This window comes from Tachyglossus aculeatus, chromosome 9 (assembly GCF_015852505.1).
Source record: "Tachyglossus aculeatus isolate mTacAcu1 chromosome 9, mTacAcu1.pri, whole genome shotgun sequence".
NCBI lineage: Eukaryota > Metazoa > Chordata > Mammalia > Monotremata > Tachyglossidae > Tachyglossus > Tachyglossus aculeatus.
This window is the reverse complement of record NC_052074.1, coordinates 49,343,448-49,357,260: the sequence shown is the minus strand read 5'-3', so window position 1 is coordinate 49,357,260 and position 13,813 is coordinate 49,343,448. Positions and strand designations below refer to the sequence as shown.

The 13,813-nt window shown below is 40.5% G+C and overlaps 1 protein-coding gene across 2 annotated transcripts in view; it reads left to right on the top strand.

The window, feature by feature from the left end:
* LOC119932399 (fibroblast activation protein alpha) overlaps positions 1-13,813 on the top strand; it is a 59,610-nt gene that overhangs the window by 14,188 nt on the left and 31,609 nt on the right. For both annotated transcript variants that reach the window (XM_038751553.1, XM_038751552.1), the window contains 7 exons: positions 2,107-2,159; positions 2,653-2,725; positions 3,405-3,525; positions 5,644-5,798; positions 7,110-7,213; positions 8,695-8,830; positions 10,501-10,545. In XM_038751553.1, coding sequence (XP_038607481.1) covers positions 2,107-2,159; positions 2,653-2,725; positions 3,405-3,525; positions 5,644-5,798; positions 7,110-7,213; positions 8,695-8,830; positions 10,501-10,545 — 687 coding nt within the window. The remainder of the gene's footprint in view (positions 1-2,106; positions 2,160-2,652; positions 2,726-3,404; positions 3,526-5,643; positions 5,799-7,109; positions 7,214-8,694; positions 8,831-10,500; positions 10,546-13,813) is intronic.

Genomic DNA, 13,813 nt, shown 5'->3' with positions numbered 1-13,813 from the left:
AGAACATATATGAATCTGAAGCCTAAACCTTTATTTCAGAAGACTCCTTTTATGCTATGGGGCATCATATTAAAGTTAATACAATGAGGTATCCAACTGACTTTCCTGGCAGAGTAAAATAACTGTTCAGTGCAATTAGGGACAGAATAGGTGTTATCTAGAGGTTAGAAATAACATAGTAAAAATATTTCACATTTTTATAGTGATCCTGCTTTTCCAAAGCACTTTCATGTAAGTAATCTGAATTAAATTATTTGAGATGTTATTTCCAATGGGGAAGGATTTTGGAGCCTTTTTAATTAGAGAGAATTTTTGAAAAGCAGCATGACCTAATGGAAGGACCTGGGTTCTAATTCCAGCTCCACCTTTTGTTTGCTTTGTGACCTTGGGCAAGTCACTTAACTTCTCTATGTCTCAGTGACCTCATCTTTTAGACTGTGAGCCCACTGTTGGGTAGGGACTATCTCTATATGTTGCCAACTTGTACTTCCCAAGCACTTAGTAAAGTGCTCTGCACACAGTAAGTGCTCAATAAATACGATTAATGATGATGATGATCTGTAAAATGAGGATTTAAGACTGTGTGCCCCATGGGAGACATAAACTCTGTCCAACCTGAACTACCCCAGTGCTAAGTACAGTGTCTGGCACTTAACAAATGCCATACAAAAAATATCTAAATAACTCATTGCCAAGGCAGGGCCTAACATGGACATGATCTGAAAAGTGAGGGTAATAGACACACTTTGACCTGGATTATTTAATATTCAGTGTAAATTCATTTCTATGTCATGAAATATCTGGGTACCAAAGTTCATGTACATTTTAGTCCTCAATTATCCAGATAATTCCTAAGAACAGCTGGTCTCCCATCAATCAATTGTATTTATTGAGTGCTTACTCTGTGCAAAGCACTGTACTAAGTGCTGGCCCCTATGATGTGGAGTTGTGTTCCTGGCAAACTCTGCAATAAGAAAGACTTGCATTTCATTATTCATCCCGTGACTGAAGCACACAGACATTTTTTCCAGCATCGCAATCACATTTTACCCAAACAGACACATGATGTGTTATGTTTTTTGAATGGTATTAAGAGCTTACTGTGTGCCAAGCACTGTACTAAGCTCCGGGGCGGCAGATACAAGCTAATAAGGTTGGACACAGTCCTTGTCCCACATCAGCTTCACAGTTTTAATTCCCATTTTAATGATGAGGTAACAGATGAGGTAACTGAAGCACAGAGAAGTTAAGTGACTTATCCTAGGTCATAGAGCAGTGCTTTGCACATAGTAAGTGCTTAACAAATACCATCATTATTAAGTTAAGTGACATCCTAGGTCATAGAACAGTGCTTTGCACGTAGTAAGAGCTTAACAAATACCATCATTATTATTATATAGCAGACAAGTGACAGAGCAAGGATTAGAATCCAGGACCTTTTGATTCCCAGAGCCCCTGCTCTACCGACTAGGCCAAGCTTCTTCTACCATTGTGTTCTATCCAGAGGTTATAGGGGAAAAAATGTTATTGCAGAACTGACCAAATAGTAGTAGTAGATCTTATTAAACTTCTACGGGGTGCGTATCACTATACCAAAAGTTGGAAAAAAGTACCTAGGTGAAAAATAGACATGACCCTCAATATCAAGGGATTCAGAATCTTAGAATAATGTGAGGAGGATTGACAATGGATACTACAGGAAAGGTGATGCGATATAAAAAAAATGAAAAGACAAGGATAAGAATTATAGCCATAAGATACAGTCAACACACAAGAAGTCCTGTCCAACAGTCACAACAGTCATGATTACAACTACCCCAACTCCAGTGTCCTAAGAATTCAGGAGACATGCTGTCGTTTGGTCTTTACCCTGCTGCAGTGGAGAGAGCTGGAAGGACCTGTTGTCAAGGGGCCTGTTGCAATTTCAGTTGTCCTCAACTTGCTGCAGTGGAAAGTGCTGGGTGGCCAGCCCCTGACCTGGGGAAATGGCAGCTCCTAAGTGTCTTCTGGGTAGCACTGGCTTTGCATTTAATCAAAAAAGTATTCCATTTGTAATTCAGGCCCTGTAAGAATCAATTGGCTTTGCTTCTTTATTCAATCTTACAGCTTTGGAGATACTCTTACACAGCAACATATCACATTTATGACCTTGGAAATAGGTAAGTTTTAGCTTTTATTCATGACCCTTAAAACCAAGTTTTCAAGTTACGATCCTCGTCTCCATTAGAAATTCTGTCTGGAGATCAGAATTGCATTATCCTGCTACTGGTCTAAATTTCCCACCTTTTCTGTGCTAAGCCAAAAGATCTTGATCAATTGCAATGAGAAACTAACTACCCAATGTACCAACTAGCTCAAAGAATCAAATTATTTTATATGGTCAGCTGGTTAAATAGAAGTTTTGAAGTGACTCCATTTTTCTAAAGTTCTGCATAATTCAGGTAGCAACAATACAGTAACTACTTACATAAGTGTGAGTTAGATATTGTCATAGTCACATTAACTGTTCCAGGCGATTTAGGCATGAATTTTGGTCTACTAAATGACCGTTTTATTTCCAGTTCAGTTTTCTTTTGGAATGAATATGTTTATAAAGATATTCTTTTTATATTACACAGAACAAAAATCTTCTAATTTCTATTTTCTCTTTAGAGACTTTGTAAGAGAAAACGAGCTTCCTCGTCGAATTCAGTATATATGCTGGTCACCTGTGGAAAACAAAATGGTGAGTTTTTTTATCTAGAATATGACATTTTAAAATAAAAATTAAGCAGCACTATTTTACTTTTGAATGTTTACTGAGATTTTCTTCACAATAAACCATGTGTTTTTAATTTAATATTCTAAAATGACTAGTTTTGACAAAAGATAAACCACTTGAAGATTTTGTACAATCTCAAATAAAGATTTATGCTGGATTCCATTACAAAGCATATTTAAATCTTTAGTTTTGTCTCCAGTTTAAATGAGATTATACTACAAATCTGTCAAAATGCAGTTTGCAACAAGTTTTCCAGACAGACCTCAGAGTACCAGGAGATTTAGATGTCTATTATGAATTTCAACCATCATGAAGATAGGTCACTGATATTTAGAGGCAACATCTTTCATATGGTTTATACACATAATACATTAATGTACACATAAAAATATACATATATAATAATCTCTAATGAACTACTGAGTTTCCACATTTTGGCAAAAAACTTACCTTATTATATTGTGCTAAATGGAATTTTGAAAATGGCAAAATTTTGAAAGTATCTTCTTCTCTCTAAGAAAGGGTCTAGAACAGTGCTGTGACAACAAATAAATAATGATGATGTAGATAAAAATTATTGTAAAATATTGTATTTTTTTTCTAAAATTATACAGCCTGTTAAAATATGCTACATCATTTCCAGGCCTATGTTTATCAAAATAACATATATCTGAAAGAAAGACCAGGAGATCCACCTATCCAGATAACAAATACTGGAATAGAAAATCAAATATTTAATGGAATTCCTGACTGGGTCTATGAAGGTAAATTTCATTTTTTTACTCTTTACCCTTTCTTTCTTCACTCTTCCTTTCTATTCATCCTCTTATGGTTCTATATTCTGTAGAATTTTATCTTGTTTTCATTGGGTCTTTTAATTTATTTCTGTAAATTACACTGAACTCTATTCATGCGTTCATTCATTCATTCATTCAATCATATTTATTGAACACTTATTATGTGTAGAACACTGTACTAAGCGCTTGGAAAGTACAATTCAGCAACAAATAGAGACAATCCCTACCCAACAATGGGCTCACAGTCTAGAAGTGGGAAGACAGACAACAAAACAAAACAAAACAGGTACAAGTAAACAAACATCAGTAGCATCAGTATAAATAAATAGAATTATAGAAAGTGATAGCCACCCCTCCAGTTTTAGCAATGTGCACTCAATGCCTCCACGAGGTCATCAATAAAGACATCAAATGGCCCCATACCAGGGCTAATCCACGTGAGACAACACTTGATTCATGTCCTCATTTAATAATAATAATAATAATGATGGCATTTATTAAGCACTTATTATGTGCAAAGCACTGTTCTAAGCACTGGGGAGGTTACAAGGTGATCAGGTTGTCCCATGGGGGGCTCACAGACTTCATCCCCATTTTACAGATGAGGTCATTGAGGTACAGAGAAGTGAAGTGACTTGCCCAAAGTCACACAGCTGACAATTGACGGAGCCGGGATTTGAACCCGTGACCTCTGACTCCAAAGCCTGGGCTCTTTCCACTGAGCCATGCCGCTTCTCATCTGGCCATGAGTTTTTAATGATTTCCTTTTGAGGGCAACTCTCAAACCAGCTGTATGTTAGATGCATTCGGTAACCATATTTCTTTGGAACTCAAAAGGGATCAAAGACTGAGCTCTTTATGGTGAAGCCTCCAGAAGGATTAAAGGATAAAGGCAGAGAGACATACAAAGACAGATAGACAGTTGTACAGACACACAAACACACACACACAAACACATACAGGAAAAGAGGATGACAGAGACACAATGGAACTACCCATACACAAAAAACCTGGACACATGTGGTGCCTCCATCTACCTATAATATGGTGGAGACCATTCTTTCCCAGCTTGTCAATTAAGTGGTCATATAATAATAATGGCATTTATTAAGCACTTACTATGTGCAAAGCACTGCTCTAAGTGCTGGGGAGGTTACAAGGTTATCAGGTTGTCCCATGGGGGGCTCACAGTCTTCATCCCCATTTTAGAGATGAGGGTACTGAGGCACAGAGAAGTGAAGTGACTTGCCCAAAGTCACACAGCTGACAGTTGGCAGAGCAGGGATTTGAACCCATGACCTCTGACTCCACATCCTGTGCTCTTTCCACTGAGCCATGCTGCTTCTCTGGGGCAGATGGGGGCATATCGGACAGATTCGAAAGCTTTATTGAAACCTAGAGGAAAACTTGAACAGCAGCATGTCCTAGTGGAGAGAGCATGGGTCTGGGAATCAGAGGATATGGGTTCTAATCCCAGCTCTGCCATGTGCCTGCTGTGTGACCTTGGACAAGTCATTTCACTTCTCTGTGCCTCAGTTCCCTCATCTGCAAACTGGGGATTCAATACCTGTTCTCCCTCCTACTTAGATTGTGAGCCCCATATGGGCCTGATGATCTTATATCTACCCCAGAACTTAGTACAGCGCTTGACACATAGTACCGCAATTATTATTATTACTATTAGTATTATTAACATTACCCCTCATCTGTGAAACCCCCATTACCACCTGAATTTAAATTGATCATGAACTTCCTGGAATCACAGGGAGAGGAGTTTGTTTTTTAATCCAGATCTACCAAGATGGTTAGAGAATTGATCAAAACTACCATATCTGTTGTTTTCATAGTTTATAGTTCCTCAATTCAATCCGTTTGTGGGCAGGGAACATATCTACCAACTATGTTGCATTGTGCCCTTCCTAGAGCTTAGTACAGTGCTCTACATGCAGTAAGCACTCAGTAAATACTACTGATTCATTAAATGTGCAATGAATATTTTCAATAAGCAAGCAGCTCTTTGAAAATAACTGGTGCTTTCTAATATAAGTGATAGTATTTATTAATATTTGGTTTTTTGTGTTTTAGAGGAAATGCTGGCAACAAAATATGCTCTGTGGTGGTCTCCCAATGGAAAATTTTTAGCTTATGCAGAATTTAATGATACAGATATACCAGTTATTGCCTATTCCTACTACGGAGATGAGCAGTACCCTAGAACAATCAATATTCCCTACCCAAAGGTATGCCGTTCATTTTTAACAGATGCTTTTATTCCCCTGATGTAAAAGGTCATTAAAATGAACAGAAAGCTAAGTGAGATTATCATAGTGGTAAAAAAAAAATCCTATCCTGCAATGTGGGAGGGCAAATGTACTCTGAGGTATAATTATATTATCTGGAGTTTTCAGCTGTTGTTTTGAACACCTGAATTTCCTGGATGAGATACCCTGATGATAAATACCGTAGGAACTTTTCAAACCATATGGATGGAATTACTGGGAACTCCTAACTTTGAAAATCACATGGATGGAATTACTGAGACTTCCTAATTAAAACAGTTAGGATTTCTCAGTAATTCCATCCACTGTGGCTTTCAAAGCTTGTAAAATGTTTATGGCCAGGATATCTTCTCCAAGACTCTAGCTAGTTTAAACTCTAAATCTGGAAAACATTCTATTCGTACTCACTTTGAATGTGAACTGGAGACAGAAATAGATTTCTCCCTGAAACACGCAAGAAGACGTTACTACTAAATAGCTACCCGGACATTAGTGTCCACTCCAATCATTCTTTTTCTCATTGCTTTAATCTCCTCTCTGGTAGACGTTCACTTGCAGCCATAGTGGCCTATACCCTGGGTGCACTGCTGTTGAAAAGAGAAAAAAAAATCTAAGCTCCCCAAATCTTCAAATTTGGAGTTATGAGAGTGGCTTGAAAACCACAGTTTTCCACTGGATTAAGAGCTGGAAATAGCTACTGGATTGACATCAAGTCACGATTATTCTTGTTACTGATTTTAGTCTGCATAACTTTCAAAGATTCTTCAATGCAATGTATGTAGCTTTCCCCCCATGAAGTAGCAGGCTGACAACACACCTCTTTCATGCCTCTGGCCAAGACTCCAGTTCATTTTCCCCCGGTCCTACCTGGATAAAAACAGCTTGCAACAAGCCATAAGAAATCATAAGATCTCCCATGCCATTTTATCCCAGGTAGAGTCAAGCTCAGTATGAAATGTTCAGAGGCGGAGTGGACAACGAATCTGCCATGGAAATCAGAGAAAGGAGTTTCTTTTTTCCCAAATTGAGATTTGCTTTTCCATCTGAAATGTTTCCCATTTGGAAAGAGACTCTGAATGAATCATCCACAACTACTATCTGTGGCTTCTGTTCCTGAAACAATATGCCTCAGTGTTTTGGGTGTAATAGGCACCAAATACCCATTAAAGTCAGGTGCTGTACTTATGTTAAAAATAGCCCAGCAGGATATGATGTTTAGCAATATTTGCCTATCAAAATATTTTGATAACTAGTAATTCATTTTCTTGACAGGCCGGGGCTAAAAATCCTACTGTTAAGGTGTTTATTATAGATACTACACATTCTGAATATGCAGTTCCTAGAGAAGTGCCAGTTCCTGCAATGATAGCATCAAGGTAGGGGTTCATTAGATTCTTCTTATCTTCGTTTACAGGACAATTATTTTTGCTTATCCACCTAAAGAATGGACTGTGAATTGTTTCCATTTGTGTAACTCCCCCAAAGCATCTAGTTCAGTGCTTTCCACAGATAGTGTTTAACAAATATTGTAACCAAATGACTAGGCTGAATATTTAGCAACCTTATTTGTTGGAACTTCAAATGCATTTTTGTAGGAATAAAAGAACAGAATTCGTTTTAATTTCCTGAAGTTTTCTTGTCATTTTCCCATTTTCCAAATTATATCTTTACCCTCAGCCCTTTAGGAAGCAAGATACATCTTGTCCAGCCAGCCTGGAGAAAGCCTGAATCTCTTTGATCACAATTCCATCAATGTATCATTGATACCTGGGAACAGCCCCTGTCTATTCAGATAAAGTGTAGAATTGGGTTCCCAAAACAAGGTTCCTTCTCTGCTTCTTGTCTCAAAAGGGATCCTACTCCCTGCAAATCAGCTCTCATCTGGGAACCAACTCAAAGCCAATAACAACTCAGAGCAATAACAACAGAACCATAACCCATAATAATTTGGTAAAGGTGAGTTAGATGAAGGAAAATTTGAAAAGAAAAACCTGTTTATGGGTTATGGTTGGATTATTTGCCACTTTGACTCAGAGATTATTTGTCTATTTCATACCTAAATATTACCAAAAAAAGATGCTACCCTCGATAAAAGGCACCAATATCAGAGCACTGCGAGGGGAGAGGAGGGTGGTGATGTAATTAACTTCTTTGCCCAAAGCTACTTTCTTTTTGGTTTGCCCTGATTTCTTTAAAGTCCCCAGTCTGTGGACATGATTTAGTGTAAGACATAATTGCTATAAAGATGTAAACGATCAGCATAAGTCTTCATTCTTCTTTGCACAACCATAACTTTCCTCTAACAAGATTCTTAACAGAGATTCATTGTGAGAAGCAGCATAGGTCAGTGGATAGAGCACAGGCCTGGGTGTCAGAAAGTCAAGAGTTCTAATCCTGACTCCACCACTTGTCTGCTGTGTGGCCTTGGGCAAGTCACTTCACTTCTCTGTGCATCAGTTACTTCATCTGTAAAATGGGGATTAGGACTGTGAGCCTTATGTGGGACCGGGACTGCGTCCAACTCAATTACCTTGTATCTATCCCATTGCTTAGTACAGTGCCGGGCACATAGTAAGCACCTAATAAATACCACATTTATTATTATTATTATTATTATTATTATTATTATTATCCATTCTGAGTTTTCCCAAAGATGTAGGAGAGATTCCATTACAATTTCATATGCAGAAGAATTAATAATCCACCTTCAGCAGTTAACCTTCCCTGTTAACTTTCAAACCACTCTCTCCCTTCTCCTAATGAACATAGGGTCATCATTATTAGCCCATACCCTTATTAATATACCCATATATATGTACCCTTATGTTACTGATTGTTACGTTCATTTTGTTTACAGTGACTATTACTTTAGTTGGCTCACCTGGATAACTGATGAACGAATATGTTTACAGTGGCTGAAAAGAATCCAGAATGTCTCTGTGTTATCCATCTGTGACTTCAAAGAAAACTCTCAGACATGGGATTGCCCAAAGGTAAGTAAAATGAAAAGTTGAGCATATTTAATAGGATGAATTTAGGATATAAAATGCTGCTTTTAGTTGATATTGGTCCTTATGTGCCCTGGTTGTAGAGCCCTGCAAAGGAAGTAGTCCTGCTCACAGGTCCACTATATCAGATTTTTGAGGGCAGGGGCTGGCTCTTGTTTCTAATAACAATAATAATAATAATACTTGCAGTATTTGTTAAGTGCTTACTATATGCCAAGCATTATACAAAGCTCTAGGGTAGATGCAGTATTTGGAGATGGGATACAGTCCCTATCCCACATGGGGTACATCGTCTAAGTAGTCCTCTGTGAATAGAAAGGTGAGCCAGATGTTAAGGAAAGGACGATGCAGGGCCTGCAGGAGAGGTGGGATGATAGTGACAGAACAGGGAAAGGAGATGCATTAACATTTGTCACTAGAGGAAAAACAGAAGAAATGGGGAGAAGATGTTGAAGAGAGAATAGCTGGAGATTTATAAAATAAGATACCACCTGTCCTCGATATCAGTCAAACGTATTTATTGGACTGCTTACTGTGTGCAGAGCACTGTACTTAGCACTTAGGAGAGTACAACAATGAACAGACACATTCCCTGCCCACAAAAAGTTTACAGTCTAGATTTTAGCCATTCACCTAGAAACAAGGGGCTAGGTCAGATGACCATTTGTGAGTCTCTCCCGGGTCTAGAATTCAATGATATTATGACTTAAAACCCGAAGGATATTAGCTGTGGAAGGCCAGCCAGACCCTTCAGGCTATTTTATCCAATCAATTAATAGTATTTATTTAAATATTTACTGTGTGACAAGCACTTAGCATTCCTCCAGAAGGCCTTTCCTGAGTAATCTGTAATCTCTCCATTTTTTTGCCACTTCAGCCCTTCTGTGTCACCTTTAAATTACCACAGCGTCTGGAAACACTTATGCACGTGTCTTTTATACTCTATTATTTCAGTCTAGGGATCATGTCTTCTAAACCTTTTATACTTCCCTAGCATTAGTACCCTGCTCTGAATGAAGTTTGAGCTCAAAAATGTTTTTATTATTATTAATAATAGTAATAATAGTTGTGGTACCTGTTAAGCACTTACTATGTGCCAAGCACTGTACTAAGCACCATGGTAGATAGAAGATAATCATGTAGGACACAGTCCCTATCCCACATGGGCTCACGGTCCCCATTTTACAGATGAGGAAACTGAGACACAAATAAGTTAGGTGAATTGCCCAAGGTCTCACAGCAGGGAAATTGTGGAGCTGGGGTTCGAATCCGGCTCTTGACCCAAGTCTTCTGCTTTCAGGCCCGTGCTCTACCCACTAGGCCATGCTGCTTCTCACGCTGCTATTTATTGTGCCTGTTTAGAGACCAAAAAAATGGATGGCAAGGGAAGTGGCAGTCACAAAAGCGAAATAGATTTTTTGAGAGCCAGAAAACAGCTAGTGGAGCGGTAATGGATGAAGTGCTCATTATGGAACAAAGTTTCACAGAGAGCAGTGAAATAATACAGGCAATATTCTGCATGAGAAGGTAATGAAGCAGAGCCCATAAGTCCAGAGAAAGAAGAGAAATCATGAGAGGAGAGGTTCAGAAAGCAGGCAACAGGACTGAGAATTATTTTACCTTCTATTTCCTTGCTGTGTTTTTTTCTTATACAGACCCAGGAACACATAGAAGAAAGCCGAACAGGATGGGCCGGTGGAGTATGGTTTTGTTATCATTTTTTTCCTTTATGCTCAAGAAATTTGACAGAAATTTAGTTATCAAAGGATAAGCTGAAACCTGACCAAACAAGAACCATTTTAACCACAGTGACCCTGCTGACTCTTATGCTCTATCCCTCAGGGCTCAGAGCAGGAAGTGGTAAGGCCATAGAACAAAATATGGCCTGCGAGGTGGTCCCTCTGAATCAGCAGTTTGGGGCTGGGGTGGCTCCCACACCCCAGAGATGATCGCAGCTGCAGTTAGCAACCTCCTTCTCCATTGCAACACTGAGAACAGCGGTTTGGGTGGGGGACGGTTACTGACTGCTGCTGGCTTGGAATCAGGAAGGAGCCATCATGGGTGGAACTGACTGCATTCCTGCTGTTCACAGCCCCCACCCAATTCTACACTTTATCTGAATAGACAGGTGCTGTTCCCAGGCATCAATGATACATTGATGGAATTGTGATCAAAGAGATTCAGGCTTTCTCCAGGCTGGCTGGATAAGATGTATCTTGCTTCCTAAAGGGCTGAGGGTAAAATCATAATTTGGAAAATGGGGAATTCAGTCGCTAGACTCAATATCAAGAATGGAGACCCGCGAAAAGTACAAGAACTTGAATAATAATAATGATGATGGCATTTGTTAAGCGCTTATTATGTGCAAAGCACTGTTCTTAGTGCTGGGGTAGATGTAAGGTAATCAGGGAGTCCCACGAACAGCTCACAGACTTCATCCTCATTTAACAGATGAGGGAAATGAGGCCCAGAGAAGTTAAGTGACTTGCCCAGAGTCACGTGGCTGAAGCGGAATTAGAACCCACGACCTCTGACTCCCAAGTCTGGGCTCTTTCCACTAAGCCACACTGCTTTAAGACCCACAAAATGCAAGCAACGAGGTTGGGAAGAAGAATCACTATTGTCCCCTTCCCTTGAAAACTCTCCTTTGTGGAACTGAAAAACAAACACACAGTTCTTGTCATAGTGTGCTTTCAACCTTCAAGAAGACTGATGGAAAATTCTTAGTTTAAATAAACCTGAAGATTAATAAGTGGCTTTTTAGATGGATTTCAGAAAGCATGATCCAAGCAAAGCCTTTAGTTTTAAGAACAAACGTACAGGCTCTTCTAAGGCAGCATATAAAGCATATAGCATATATACAGCATATATTTCTCCCCCTTTTAGACTGTGAGCCCACTGTTGGGTAGGGACTGTCTCTATGTGATGCCAATTTGTACTTCCCAAGCGCTTAGCACAGTGCTCTGCACATAGTAAGCGCTCAATAAATACGATTGATTGATTGATTGATTGATAAAGGAAAGGGCTGAATGGGATCTACCCCTGTACAGTGAATTCCATTCTATCCAAGCCAGGGGGCTGGAAGCAAGCCAAGGGGAGGATTGCTGGCCCCCTTCTGAGACCTGGCACCATTCCAGAGGGAAAGGGTGCTAACCCATTTCCCTGGGGACCTGGGACTACATCAGGATAAAGGAACACTGATCTTCCTCTACTTCCCACACACACCTCTCACACCAGGATCCCGAGACAGCCAAAGAGGTAGAAGCGTTTCGGCCTAATGGATAGAGCTTGGGCCCGGGAGTCAGAAGGACCTGGTTTTAATCCCAGCTCTGCCACTTCTCTGCTGTGTGACCTTGGATGAGTCATTTCACTTCTCCGTGCCTTGGTTACCTCATCTGTAAAATGACTGTAAAATGAGGGACTGTGAGCCCCTTGTGGAACATGGACTGTGTCCAACCTGACTAGTTTGTATCTACCCCAGTGCTTAATACAGTGTCTGGCACAAAGTAAATGCCTAACAAATTGCATTAAAAAAACCCCAGAAACCTGGGAAAGCACAGGACAAACAGGACTCTGCTTATCAATCCAGCCGCTAATGAAGTATTAAAATTCACCCATTAGCAGCTAACAACCTGTTAGTGATCACCCATTCACTCTGGGGATCCCCCCAACTGGGAGCTGCTAGGTCCCTACTCTTGGAGTAACCTGCTTGCTACAAGTTGCCTCATCCCAGCCCCTCTCGCCCAGGATCCCCCCACCATTCCCCTCCCTACATATCAGCCCCCCTCAGCTCATTCCCATCCAACTGCTCCCCACCCCTCATGTCATCCTACCCCTGCCTCTCCCCATCCCTGTCCTCCTTTCCCAGTGCCACCCATCATCTCCCCCCGCAACACACACCAGCCCCTGTCAGTGACCTTCTTCCAATCATCCAACCCCTTCCTCGCCTTCACACTGTTCCCTCTGCCCACACTACCACCACAGCCTCAGACAAGTGCAGCCTGTGGAACACCTGCTCCATCATGGGAAAGTTTCCCTTCATCCTTGACCTGTTCCTGACCTCACTGCTGCTCCTCGCCATTACTGAAACCTGGCTCCACCCAGGTGACACTGTTTCCCCTGATGCTCCTCTTCTCCCACTCTCCAAAACTCACCGGGGAAGGGATAGGAGTTGGCTTCATTCTTGCTTCGCAGAGCCACTTTTGCACGACTTCCCCTCCCCATCCCTCTCTTTCCCTACCTTTGAAGCCCATGTCATTCACCTCTACCACCCACTCCAGTTACTAGTCCCCTAGTAGGCCTCTTCTGCAATCTTCTGAACTATTTTCATCATCAGTGGTATTTTATTGAGCACTTACTCTGTGCAATACAACACGATACAACAGAGTAGTCAGACACGTTCCCTGTCCAAGATGAGCTTACAGTATCGATTTTGATCCCTTTCTCACAATTGTTTGTGCTTTCTCCATCCCTACAAGGGACTTCAATATTCATTTGGATGTCTTCAAAGACTCTTCCATCATCCACTTTCTTTCACTCCTCAGTTCCACTGATCTCTTGCTCCCCATACCTTACCCACCCACCGACTTGGGCACTCACTTGATCTGATCACCTCTAGTCTCTACCCCTGAATCATTCTTGAACCCATTTTAAGTAACACCAGTAAAGTCCTCCCTTGCATTGGCGCCACAGGCAGAGCCCATGGACTTTCTAGCCCATGGTCGAAGGCCTGTACTTTTGATTAATGAGACCTTCTGTCACAGTCAAATAGGAGTTCAGGTCCCCTATATTGTTTTTTCAACTGGGTCCACTGTGGTCATTAGCTGGGCAACTGTAAACACTTGAGATTGCAAATAACACTAAGGCCATGACCTTTCACATTCAGATGGGCAATTTATGGAGAAAACTGACCGTGACAAATAAACCCACTGGAGGAGCTGCATCATCATTAGAATAGGGTGAACTCCT